This window comes from Egretta garzetta, unplaced genomic scaffold (genome assembly GCF_000687185.1).
Source record: "Egretta garzetta isolate BGI_Z169 unplaced genomic scaffold, ASM68718v1 scaffold155, whole genome shotgun sequence".
In the NCBI taxonomy this organism is placed as follows: domain Eukaryota; kingdom Metazoa; phylum Chordata; class Aves; order Pelecaniformes; family Ardeidae; genus Egretta; species Egretta garzetta.
Genome location: NW_009259613.1, coordinates 446,721 through 459,916, shown reverse-complemented (window position 1 = coordinate 459,916; position 13,196 = coordinate 446,721). Strand labels below are relative to the sequence as shown.

At 39.4% G+C, this 13,196-nt stretch overlaps 1 protein-coding gene across 1 annotated transcript in view; it reads right to left on the bottom strand.

Moving 5' to 3' along the window:
• ADCY1 (adenylate cyclase 1) overlaps positions 1-13,196 on the bottom strand; it is a 316,417-nt gene that overhangs the window by 51,584 nt on the left and 251,637 nt on the right. Inside the window, exon 8 of the mRNA XM_009638467.2 lies at positions 6,904-7,031. Coding sequence (XP_009636762.1) covers positions 6,904-7,031 — 128 coding nt within the window. The remainder of the gene's footprint in view (positions 1-6,903; positions 7,032-13,196) is intronic.

The following is a 13,196-nucleotide window of genomic DNA, read 5'->3' as shown; positions in this document are numbered from 1 at the left end:
GCCTTTCTGTGAACTGCTCGGTCAGCCCAGCAGGCCGTGGGAGGAGAGGCTGCAGGCCACGGCCTAGAGTGCCAGGAAACACCTGTACGCTGGGCCCCCTGTCCCTTTCCCCAGTTTGTCTTCCCACAAGGCAGGGGCCATCTTAGTCCTCTCAGGCAATTAAGTTTTGTGATTTGAAAACCTTTGCTGTCCTGTTTTGGCAGCCCTTTCTCCAGATCAGGGTTTTTTTGTTTGTCTGGGCTTTTTGGTGGTGTTTTTTTGTTGGGTTTTTTTTTGTTTGTTTGTTTGTTTTTTTTAATATTGACCAGACCTGCATGCTTTCCCAGTACATTGCTAACCTGGAGCATGGCAGCAGAGAGCTAGGGCAGTGAGCCTGTGCTGTGAAGGTCTGATGGCTTCAGCAGTCAAGAGGCTCACTTTGACCGAGGTGCAAGCTGACTAAGCTTTCACCAATGGTGGTGCAGTCAGCTCATGGTAGTCAGCTTTCGCCACTGCTGAAAATGCAGTTGATGGTTCTCCCAGAATTCAAGGTCAACTCACGACTGCCAGTTCAAACTTTCCCAGGCCCCGGAGCTCTGGAAGACCAGGGGAAAAGTATCAACAATGTCAACATCAGGAAAGTTAGTGCTTCTGTCTTCTTCCTTGGGGAAAAGATCACATGGGAAAACTTGACATTTCAGCTAGGCTTCCTCAAACTGTCTGCTGTAGTTCCTTTCCCTAGTGCCTTTAGTCAGCCGATGGCCAAACCCTTGGGAAGGAGACAGTTCAAGCATTGACCTCCACAATGTCCCATGAAAACAAGCAGCAATACAATGTGCAGTTGCAAAATAAGCCCAACTTCCATCTGTGACGTCTTACACAGATGACTGAGTGGTGGAGTCAACCATATTAAGCGGAGTCATCTGTATGGGATAAACTCATCTATGTGACACACAGAAAAGCTCATCTATCTCCTGATAGACCCCACTGGGGTGCCCAGATTTCAAGAAGCAAAGGTTCATCGATACTTTCCTTCAGATCTCTTCAAACTCCACATGCAGTAGGAACATTCAATACAGGGGGGCAGAAGAGACCTATTCTAAAGTAACCCTCCCCCTTCTCCCCCCATAATATGCATGGGTTAAACTGAAGTAGTCAGCACCAGCTGCTGTGATCTACAGATGTGCTCCTACTGTGCCATGCTACCTGCTAATGTAGACATAGTCAGTGATGCAGCTAGTTGTGCAACTCCCGCTGAATGAATATGAAAATGGCATCTTAGTAAGATGTCAAGGGAAGGAGTACCATGAAAATGTACCATTTATGTGATGGCATGAGTGATTGCAAGACCCCATTACTCTTTTGAGAAGTTTATGAATGTTAACCCCAGTATTCTGGCCCAGTCCCAAATCTAGTATTTATATCCTGCTCACCCAGATTCTCTCCTCATTTCCAACTGGAAACATTACAGTTCACTTCTTGCCCTGTGGTGTTATCGAGTGCACTTAAATAACTCCCTTGTTTCATCACATTTCATCTCATAAGAGGTTACATTTCTGGACTGAGCCAAAGAATTGTTTAATACAATTTATATCAGTTGATGAAGTGCTCTGTAAGGAAAGACAAATTATTATTAAGAATGTATAAGATTGCTCCCATAATGCTAGCTTAAACCAGAATTTTAGCCAGTTTATGGGGGAGAGAGGGAAGAGCTTGGATAGCCGGACAAAACTTTTCTACATGGCAATTAGCTAATAAATACATGCATTTAGAAAGTAAAATGCTGTAATAAATAGAGTGGAACCTTCAAAGGCAAACAATTTAGGGTGAAGAACGTACTTGGCCTAACACACTGTTCAAAACTGAGGTAAGGACAACATTGGCCACTTTAGAGCAACATCTGGCACGTTAGAGGCACTAATGAACATAACCATTTCAGTTACGTTACTAACAAAAATCTGACAGCTAAAACTCACCCGATGAAAGCAACATCAGTGGTATCCAACACTTAACTCCCATATAAATACTGCCATGATGGGTTAAGTGACTCTGAAGTAGAACAAACTCTTGTCCTCTACTGAGGCACTGACACAAAACTCATTGGCAACAGAAATTCTTTTGGAATAGAAACAGAATATAACACTATCTGTTTTCTTGGGTTTTTTTTTAAGAACAATAAAGATCCTCCCATAATCATAGAGTCATAGAATCGTTTAGATTGAAAAAGACCTTTAAGATCACCAAGTCCAACTGTTAATCTAGCGCTGCCAAGTCCACCACCAAACCATGTCCCTAAGCACCATACCTACACGTCTTTTAAATACCTCCAGGGATAAGGACTCAACCACTTCCCTGAGCAGCCTGTTTCTATGCTTGACAACCCTTTCAGGGAAGCAATTTTTCCTAATATCCAGTCTAAACCACCCCTGGCATAACTTGAGGCCCTTGCCTCTTGTCCTATCGCTTGTTATTTGGGACAAGTAATGATTCTGGTCATTCTGGTCTGACTTTAACTGTGCCCTTGAAAAAAATACTTTGTAGAAGGCAGATGAAATTGTGAAAATTTTAAGTATTTTATAATGTTCTTTGAAAATTACGCTGAAAATCTCAATCTAAATGTAATGAGGCAACATTCTCAGATGATACTGACATGCAGCACCATTTTCTAGGATACTTAAGTAACAGTTACACAGAACATGAAGAGAATAGAAAGTATCAATTTATGTGAACTCATTACAACATTCCACCCAGCCAAATCACCAGCCACTAGAAGCTTCTATTACATGATTTCCTGGAAAAAGAACATCTTGGTGGTACATACCCCCGGGGCTGACACTTTTCACAGCTCCATCAGCTGAATCAGACTCCAAGTGATTTTATTTATTTATTTACCTCAGATAACATGACAAACATGTCACTACTAGGGATGACGACTTCCAAGCATAGATTTACAATGCCAAGACCTGGTTTCTGCAGTAAAGAGAACAGACTTTTAGAAGACTACCAGCTGGCATCCAACTCTGGATGAAAGGGAGAAGTTTAAAAGCAAAAGGACTCTGCATGTCATGGGACTGATAAACACCACCACCTAACAGCCATACCAATAGAAAATAAAATGTTGCATTGCAGCTTTACCATCATAAGCCCTTCACTTCTCCTTTTCATTTGCTCAACGTACTTTCAAACAAATTAATCTGGGGAACGTCTTCTAACTTTGGTGTCTGTGAAGGAGTGAAGAGTTTTTTCCTAGCCTTCAGCAGAACCTATCTTCCTGGTTTGGAGCTCCTTATGCAGTTGGCTTAGCCACGTGCTTCTGTCACCAAAACAACCTCACCCAGAATCCAACAATATCTGAACAATGATGCTCCACTTGCAGTAGAAGAAAAAATAGTACTGCCATTGTTGTGGTTTAACCTGGACGGCAGCTAAACACCACACAGACGTTTGCTCACTCCCTCTGCAGTTGGATGAGGGAGAGAATCAGAAAAAAAAAAAAGTAAGATTCGTGGGTTCAGATAAAGACAGTTTAATAAGACAGAAAAGGAAGGGAAAACAATAACAATAATAATTTGTAGATTCTTAAAAAAATAATAAATTTAAATGTTCTATTATTATTATTAATCTACAAAATAAGTGATGCACAATGCAATTGCTCACCACCCACTGACCAATGCCCATCCCATCCCCGAGCAGTGGTCACGACCCCCCAGCCAACTCCCCCCAGTTTACATACTGAGCATGATATCATATGGTATGGAATATCCATTTGGCCTGTTTGGGTCAGCTGTCCTGGCTGTGCCCTCTCCTAGCTTGTTGCTGGCAGGACGTGAAAGCTGGAAAGTCCTTGACTAGTGTAAGCACTATTTAGCAACACTAAAACATCAGTGTGTTATCAACATTATTCTCATACTAAATCCAAAACACAGCTACTAGGGAAAAAAAATTAACCCAATCCCAGCTGAAACCAGGACAGCCATCAAGGCCAATGGTACTTGGAATGCACCATCTTCCTGTTTCCTAACATAAGCAGAACAGGCACATTCACTTAACTAAGAGAAGAAATATGTGTTGAGCCTGGATCTTACAGTCCTTGCTCACACTACTAATTCCTCACTGAACAACAAAAAATTGGTTTTAATTAATTGTGCTTATGTGCAAAGGATGCAGAATAGGTCTCTAGCCATTCAACAACTCTAAATAAATCTGGCACTCTCTTATAACATCACCTCTTCTCCATCTTGCCATCTCATCATGCTCTGACCACTGACTACACACGCTAAAGACTTAACATTTCTGAATTCTTTAGAAAATGAAATGTTGAAACTGTCAGTTAGTTATCTTCTACTACAGCCTCTGACTAATCATGTCTAGATAACACACTACAGTCCATCCACTTAGAATCACGGAGTTGCTGATGCTGGAAGGGGCCTCTGGAAATCATCTAGACCAACCCCCCTGCTCAGAGCAGGGTCAGCTACAGAAGGTTGTCCAGGACTGTGTCTAGCTGGGTTTTAAATTTCTCCAAGGATGCAAACTCCACAACCTTCCAGTGCAACCTCTCCAGTATCTCCACCACCTCCACAGTAAAAAAGTTTTTTCTTATATTTAAACGGGTTTTCTTGTATTTCAGCTTGTGCCCACTTCCTCTTGCCCTGACACTGGATACCACTGAGAAAAGTTTGGCTTTGTCCTCTTTACACTCTCCCATCAGGTATTTGCATGCATTGATAAGATTCCCCACTAAGCCTTCTCTTCTCCAGGCTGAACAGTCCCAGTTCACTCCATCTTTTTTAATTCAACTCCTTTTTCTGGTTTACATTATCATGACAGCAGCCAAGAAATGACAACATAAAAAGGAAACATGTTTAATTTCTAATATTAGTAAAACTGAAACATTAAAAAAAGGAAAGCTCAGACAGTTATATCACTACCTTATTTGTATACATGAAACACAGCACAACTAATGAATTAAAGATTAATGCTAGGTTTAAAAGAGGATGAAAGCATCAGCTACTGCTTTCCAGGGATTTAAAAAAAGACAACTTTGGAAAATGTATACAAGGCCTATATATCTAAGTATTCCTCTAAAGGCCAAGGCTTCCTTATAAACAGAGTATGCATATACTGCTGAAGAATGCACACATGCATAATTTGCAGACTTAGGATATTCTTTTAGGATTTTATAGTATCATAGACTATCATATATTATCATAGATTACAAAGTCTTTTATCAATTTTACAATTTTTACAAAGATGATGAATTTGCATTGAATGAGAGGGAGAATATGGATTCATTTACCAAACTCTTCATGTTCTGAGAGGTTTTATAAATGAACATTATAATAAAAACACATGGACTGAGCTAGAAATGAGAGCCAGCCTTCAGTTGCTTTAACTATTTCTCTCCTTTTTTCTATGCTTCCAAGTCCTCTGCAAAGAAAGCTCAAGGAACCCAGGTTCACAGACAAGTTTAAGGTTGTTGTGAAACAACAAAAATGTGTGGTGATGTCCATGTTCCCCTAAGGCATTAGCAGGGTTTGAACAACTAGCCATTACTTCCATAGAGATAAGCCCAACTATCTTGAGCAAAACTTACAGTGAACTCTGTGAGAGGAACATAATACATTCTTCTACAACATCAAGACTCTCCACAAATGAGCACAATTTGGTTTTGGAAAAACAACTTCTTTCTGTGCACATATATGCATAAACATTCTCACATACAAAGGGAAGATATGAAATCTATGATGTGGCAAAATCTTTATTAGAAACAAGAGAGAAGGTGAAATGTTCCAAATCAAAAATGCATAATTTGAATTCATAAGCCTTATGCTTGCTTATTCTATACTTTTTTCTTTATTTAATAGTTTACTATTATTTTTAAAATTGAGATTGCGCTGTGTCTATTCACCTTCACAGGGAAGGCAGGTCTTCTCTGTGTACAATGCAAAAACTTCGGGAATAAGTGAAGGGAAGCAGAACCTTAAGTCAACTCTATGTTCCCAACAGCCCAGCTGACAACAGAGAGAAAGAATAACTGGCTACTGGGAACAGCGGCCAAACACTTTCCAATACAGAAAGGGCTAAGGCCCCTGATGTGACACACTTGTGCAAGCTCTTTCCAAATGTCATAGCACTGTGCTGACCACTATTTATTTATATACAGAATTAATATAGGTGCGCATTCCCTCTTATAGCCTCCCTGTAAAACGCACACTCACGCACACACACACAGAGCAACACAGTAGTGAAGACATTCCCCATCTTTGTCCCTTCCCTCCTGTGTAATGAAATAGATCTTAAGCTCTCTCTAAAAGTTCATGCACAGTTCTCTCACATTTACATTTTTCGCCTTGGTAAAATAATGATCAATGCAGAGCTCTCAAGCATAAAAAAATTCTTCTGATCAGCAAAGTGAATTTTACATTACATTTCTGAAAAGCAGAATAAATTAAACGTTTAAATATGACATAGAGAAATGAGAAACCAGCAAACTATCATGTTGAGAATACAGACATATATACAACATGCATACATCAGGACTGGCTTTCAGTTTACAATCTGGTGTGCAAACTGAGCAACGTTTATCCCTGTAACACAAGAAATCAGACTCCTTTGTGGCAAATGGCCATAGGAACATTTCATTATTTCCCAGTATCTTTCTGTCCCCTAATTAGTACATGTATGTGCCAGTACATACTCATACTTATGTACTTTTTCCTCACAGCGATTAAATGAAGTGGAAAATTGATGTCTAAAGTGACCATTCCTAAAATCAGTATCCTGTGACCTGAATGCAACAGTGTGAATTGCTAGGTGGGCACTGCTAGCAGACACTGCTCTTTTTCTGAGAATACGCTTCCTGAATGCCATGTGGAAGCTGTTGTAGCACTCGTGTCTGGGTTTACTGTGCACCGTACTTACGTGATGGTGTCAATCATATCCAGTCCCATTTCAACACAGCAATGGGCATGATCTGTTTTGGGCTGGGTCAATCCTGACACACAGTAGTAACAGTCCCCTAGGATTTTTATTCTTCTGCAGTGGTTTTCCTTTAATAAAAACAGAATGGGAAAAGTTTTACTATTTGTACCAATAATCCAGTATTTACAGGATAAAATCTTTTCCAATACTATGCAATCATTCGGGGAATCCTTTTGTGGTCAAACGAGTCCATGAAATCTGGGTTCCCTGTACAGCTGACATACACATTTGTTTGCCTATTTATTTATTTTTAAAGACACACATATTACTGGAGATCAGCCCCACATTGTTCAACACACATGGGGTAATGCTATAAAACTATAGTTCTGAACCAATATTATTCCCTTGTTCTCACATTAGGTCAGTATGAATTCAAGATTTGCAATGAGACTTCATTTCTGTATGAATCCAAACCAAAGGACTGAAGCCAAACAACTACTGAATATTGGGAAATGTTTTTATTCTGAGACCTTTATTTCAAATCCAGTTCCAGCTTACCAGAAAAGATGATGTATTTATCTGTAAAGGTACACACATTTGTGCATTACCAATTCATAAATCACAATTTACAATACAGCATAATCAGTGTAAATTTGACACACTTGCAGATCAGAAGATACAGGCAGTTTGTATTACCATCAAATTTATCTCCTGTTTGCATACAGTTTAATTTCTACAGCCAAAGAGATCTGGCTAAATCTCTCCCATTTTGAAAAACCAATGATATCACGTGATGATTGCTACATCGGTCTGAGCAGAAAGTTTATTTCTAAACAGAGAGCACATAACAAAATGCCTTTAACATAGCAGTGCTTTTAACTAATAAACTATGATGAGACATGAAGAGATGACGGTATCCCTTGCAGCTAGGCTATGGCAACTTCTACACATTTAGAGTGTGGCACAGAAAAGTAAATAACCAGTACATGAATCTAACTTACACAGCTGGGACTATGCCAGTAAGTGCCATGCAAAATTAGCTGTTGTGAATATGATGAGAGATGATTAACAAACACCTGATTCCTCCCCCAGCAGTGTGCTATATGGACTTGACTTCAGTAGCACAGAAAAAGGAAAGAAAAAAAAAAAAGGTGGCGGTGGTGGAATTTAAAATTTCGGGGGAAAAATAGTACCTAGTCATATTGGTTCAGCTTCTCATACAGGCACATATTCTCACCCAGTCTCCTACCTACAAGAATCAAAGTCTTCCTGAGCTGACCACACTCTCCTGATCATTACCCATATTCTAGCTCAGAAGTGACGGTTATGCCTACAGCGATCCCTTTCTCTCTGACATTTCATACACCAGCATTCAGGGCTTGTTATTACAGAGTCTTCCAGCTGCAGGCATTCCCACGCCTGTCTTCTTTGTAAATGTGTCTGAGTATTAAACAAATATTAAAACATGAGAATTATTTCTGTTCAGGCATGGAAGAAGGCATGCTAACACTATTTGGGAAAATTGGTTTGTCTACTTCTTTTTATAAATTAAGCAGTAAATTCAGATCTTGAATCAAAGAAGAGAGACATCTTTTTGGGTATGCTTGACTAGAAGAAAAGACTTATGCCTCACCAAGAATTTTAATTGTGTATTTTGACATCCTTGGCTAAATGGTATTATATGAGTGAAGTAATTATTGATGTGTACAAAGTAATATGCAGACCTCAAAATCTATCCTTCTAACTCAAGGTTTTTGGACAGAAACCAGTACATTTTTTAATAGAAACCACTAAGATTTTAGTAGAAACCACTAAATTATACTGCCAAAATAAGCCATTTTTTAAAAATTGTAGGCAAATCTTGAAGCAGTAGAGGGTACTCAGTAGCTAAAGCTAGAACCTACTTTCCAAAATAAATCCAGTTTTGGCCCACACCTTAAAATCCTCTATAAATCCCTTTTCATCTTCAAATTTGGTATGCATGATTTGTGGCCAGGCAATGACTACTTGACCTAGACGAAAGATATTCAGAAAAGCCATTTCAATAATCTGGAGTGGGCAGTATGTATGTGTTAATCCATCAGTGTTCTCTCCTATTCAGTGTCTACCTCCAAAACAGCTCAATTCTAATGACTTGGCTTTCCTAGAGAGCTTGCTGTGCTATAGAGCAGTACTGCATATTTTATAACGGAATACACAAAATTACTGTCAGACTGGCACAGCACAGTCTAGCAGCCTGGTAGACAGTGTAAGAAAGGAAAAAAACAGAACAGAGCTTGATCCATTACCACTTCTCCAAGTCAGTTTATTACTCGTGCAGGAGAAAAAAGAAAAGAAGATAAGGACTACACAATTTTCTGGAGAGAGATTAATTTTGATGGAAGACCTGCTGTTTTTGAAATCACCACTCTTCCTTATCAGATGTTATCTTCACTGTCCTTATTTATAATAATTAATATACAGTGATCTCTAGCAAAATTGTTTGTATTTTTTTTTTCTCAACATGTGAAGCAGACTTCCAGGAAGGAGATGCAGTGCAGCTTTGTAAAAGCAATCTTTTTAAGGATTTATATGCAAATTACCAAAACAAACCCTCTCCCTCTCTTTGTTTTGTTTCTTCAGCAACTTCCAAAGAAGACCCTTGACTCAGCAATATTTTTCACATTTGCGACAGTGATGAATTCAAGTGTGATAGTTACAAATTCTAGTCACAGTTGATACAAGCAATGTCTGTTTAGAAACAACTGATAATTTGGTTTTATGCACATGATAAAAAACACCAGAGATTGCTAGCACTGCATTAGCCAGGCAGCTTGCCCACCTGCGTTGCCTTACTGAGACGTTTCCAAGCGGATATGCAGAATTCCCATTGGCACAACTGTCAGTCTCAGGGTGTGTCAGTGTGAAGTGGAAGCCCAGCTCAGAAAGCAGAGGATACTCCACAGTTGCTAAGAGCTTTCTTTACACTTCCAGACAAGCACTTTATAAAGCAGTTCATTCTACCTATCTGTTAGGTAGAACGGGGGGCTTCTGTTTCAAACAGCTCTGGGGTTTTGTTGCTGTAGTTCTTTATTTAAATGTATTTTGCAGAAAGAGTGAAGTCTGCCAACTTAAGATAGCAAAACCGGAAATTCGAACCATTAACTTCATATTTTTGTCCTATACACATCAAATATTGTTTTGTATATTCAGGGCAAGGGGTTTTTTTTAATAAAAAGTAAAGGGAAAAGAATTTACGATTTGTAAAAAACATATATATATGGATCTCGAAGGTTGTCTCGAAGACATAACAAGGGTCTTTCAGACCTCTCCCAGCAGAATACCTAAGCAGGCAGCTAGGTGTTCTCTTGAATGAAGAGATTGTACTGGATAAGTGCGAAGTCTTTTAAAGGGGAATCTTTCTCACATGTCAGATTGCAACAATTCTTATTGTTGCTGCTGGGTTTTTTGGTGTTTCTTTGTTTTGTTTTGGGGTTTTTTTTTGATAGTTTACACAAGTAAGTAATTGTTTGTTACATTAATAGATCCAAAGTCAGGGATACTCAGTACATTATTTTTGTTTCTTTTAACACTGTCTGGTAGGAGAAGAACCTCTTTAAAGTTTTTATGTATTTTAGAGATGGCAGATGTTAATGCAGGAAAGAGTCCTTGTTCTGCCTTCTGTCACTGCAATGATCTATGTATTTCTACATACTCACGTGTCATCATGGTATGTGGTCACTTATCAAAGTGAGCCAAAAAGGAAGGTCAGATAGACTACAGTTTTAAAAAGGAAGACTTTAGAAGCTAAACATTGAGCTTCTCTCTCTCATAACTCCAGTAAATTACCATGGAATTACACCAAGGATCAGTCTGACCCCGTGTGACTTAATTACAATATATTTTATGCTTATTATATACATCCATTTATTTTTCTGCAAGCCTGTTAACAACCTGATTTGCAGGTGTGCTCTTTAGACTTTTAGAGCTCTACCCTCCTGGATCACAGAAGTGATTCCCTCTACGAGTAGGAGGGATTTTATTTATCCATAAATTAGAAAGACACTTCCTTGTGGTTCCTACTACTAAAAACTGCATCAGCTAAGATACATAAAAATATTATTTACTGTATTCAGCCAATTTGGATTTAGTTATGCTGTGCAGACTAAGAGAAAAGATTAATTAGGCCAGCAAAAAGATGCATAAGCATCCCGTTACCCCTAACTCAGACCCTACCAGACTAGAATTTTCCTAGAATGTTCTTGGACATGAGCAGTAATAACATTCAGTTTTGTTTAGGCTAGAAAAATGTGAACAAGAGCTTGGTCGCTACCTATGATATTTAGTGATTGCAAAGTTAGAGTTTTAAAAAAAAAAAAAAAGAAAAAGGTAAAAGGGAGGAGGCTTATTAGGCCTGGACCTACACTGAAGGCTTCACACTGTCTCAGGGGAAGGCTTTGGCATCCTCACCAAACCTCAGACTTCAGCATTAATGATACCTCTGGGTATTGCCCCTGCATAGCTGCAAATTAGTATAAGAGCAGCACTGCATGAAGCAGAGGAGTGGAAGGATATGCACTGGCAGCACAGGGAGCAGCTCTTGAGCTCAAAACCCCTTCACGCCTCACCCATCCTTTCACTGCCTGAAACTGTTTGAATCTGGGGGGAAAAACCCATTGCCCTACTCCCTGGAAAAAACCACTGTTAGCTAAATGTTTGTTTCACATATTGAAAAGGAGTCTTGGGTAGAGGGAAACCATCAAAATGCAAATCTGTGATAGCTCAGTTTTCCCTGAGAGTAGAGGGATAGATGTGGGGGGATAGTGGTGAGCTACGAGGGCTGAAGAAGGAATATACACTGCTCTCCTGGCCCTGCCACTGCTGCCAAGAGCTTCATCACTGGGGCCAGGCAGTGCCATGGAAGGGCATGGTCACCCCCCCTTACAGACGTTCAGTGAGACAACAGGACGATCAGTGACCCTGAGGAAAGGACCTCCACAGAATTATTTTTGTGTTTTATTCCCCTTCATATTTTTCCTCTTGTTTTCCTTCCTTCTTGGCTTATCAGCCATTTTCTTTCAGAAAGACCCATTCTAACAGCTTCCTCTGAGCAGCCTGCTGTGCTCAGAGCTGAACTGTTTGTATCAGGTAGGCAAAGGGGATCAAATTTTTGGTTCATATTAATCAGCATGACATCATGAGTTTCAGGGGAACTACACTAATTTATACCAGCTGTCCCTCTAATCCTCAAGGACCCAAGGCATAATGCAATAATCCAGGCTAACCACATCACAGTTACAGTCCTTTCTTAGTTATTACAGTATAAAATGACTGGGGGAGGTGGGGGGAGGATAAAGGGGGGGGGATGCAAAGCACCTCTAAAACTCCCCAAAGACATAAAATAACAATAAAATGCATTCCCTATTTATTTCTCTTCACAATCCTAGAACTTCATTCTGCTTCTGAAGAGGTCTTGAGAGGGTGACAAGATAAGATTCACCACAGTCACCACTGCAGCTTATTTTCAATGTATTTAGCATGTGCAGCATATTTAACTTTTATAGCACTTCATGCCAAAGTGCTATTAATCTCAATAGAAAATTGCATTAGAAAGCTTTGAATCACTCTAGAAGTTAACATAAATTTATGTATATTACAGATGTGTATAGAGGCACAAAGGAGACTTGTAGAAAGAAGAGTATTTCTTACTACATCCTCTAAAGCTGGAATTTAATTTCATTAAATTTGTCCATTAGATTGGAACAGAAGTAGAAAACCCCTATATTTTGGCTATCATGCTCTCTCTATATATGCATTTATACTTATATATATATGTGCATGTATGACATGCACAGACACACAGTTCTGAAAATTCACTTACAGCCTCTTGCATATATATACAACATATATGATAAATGCAAAATTTAATATTCAGACTCTGTACTGATATACTAACCAAGGTGGCTCAGCTTGACAGATATGGGCCAGACACCAGTTTTGAGCCCCACCCTTTCAACAGATTTGAACACAGACCTGTTCCCTGCATTTACTAGTCCATTCCTTCCTTTATGCAGGGTTACAGTGAATGCCTTACTGCTCCAAGCACCTTTGGAAGGGCATAGTACAGTGTTCTGCTCTTAAGGAAATGGTGAAGGACAAGCCACCCCCCATCAAGGTCATAGAAGAAAAGGCAGTGAATTGATGGAGTTAGTTAGAAGGCTGTACAGTGCAACTAAGAAATACAATATCAAGTTACTTATTTAAGTTCAGTGCATGGTGAGTGGAAGAGATCCTTTGTAAGAGATCAGTTTAAT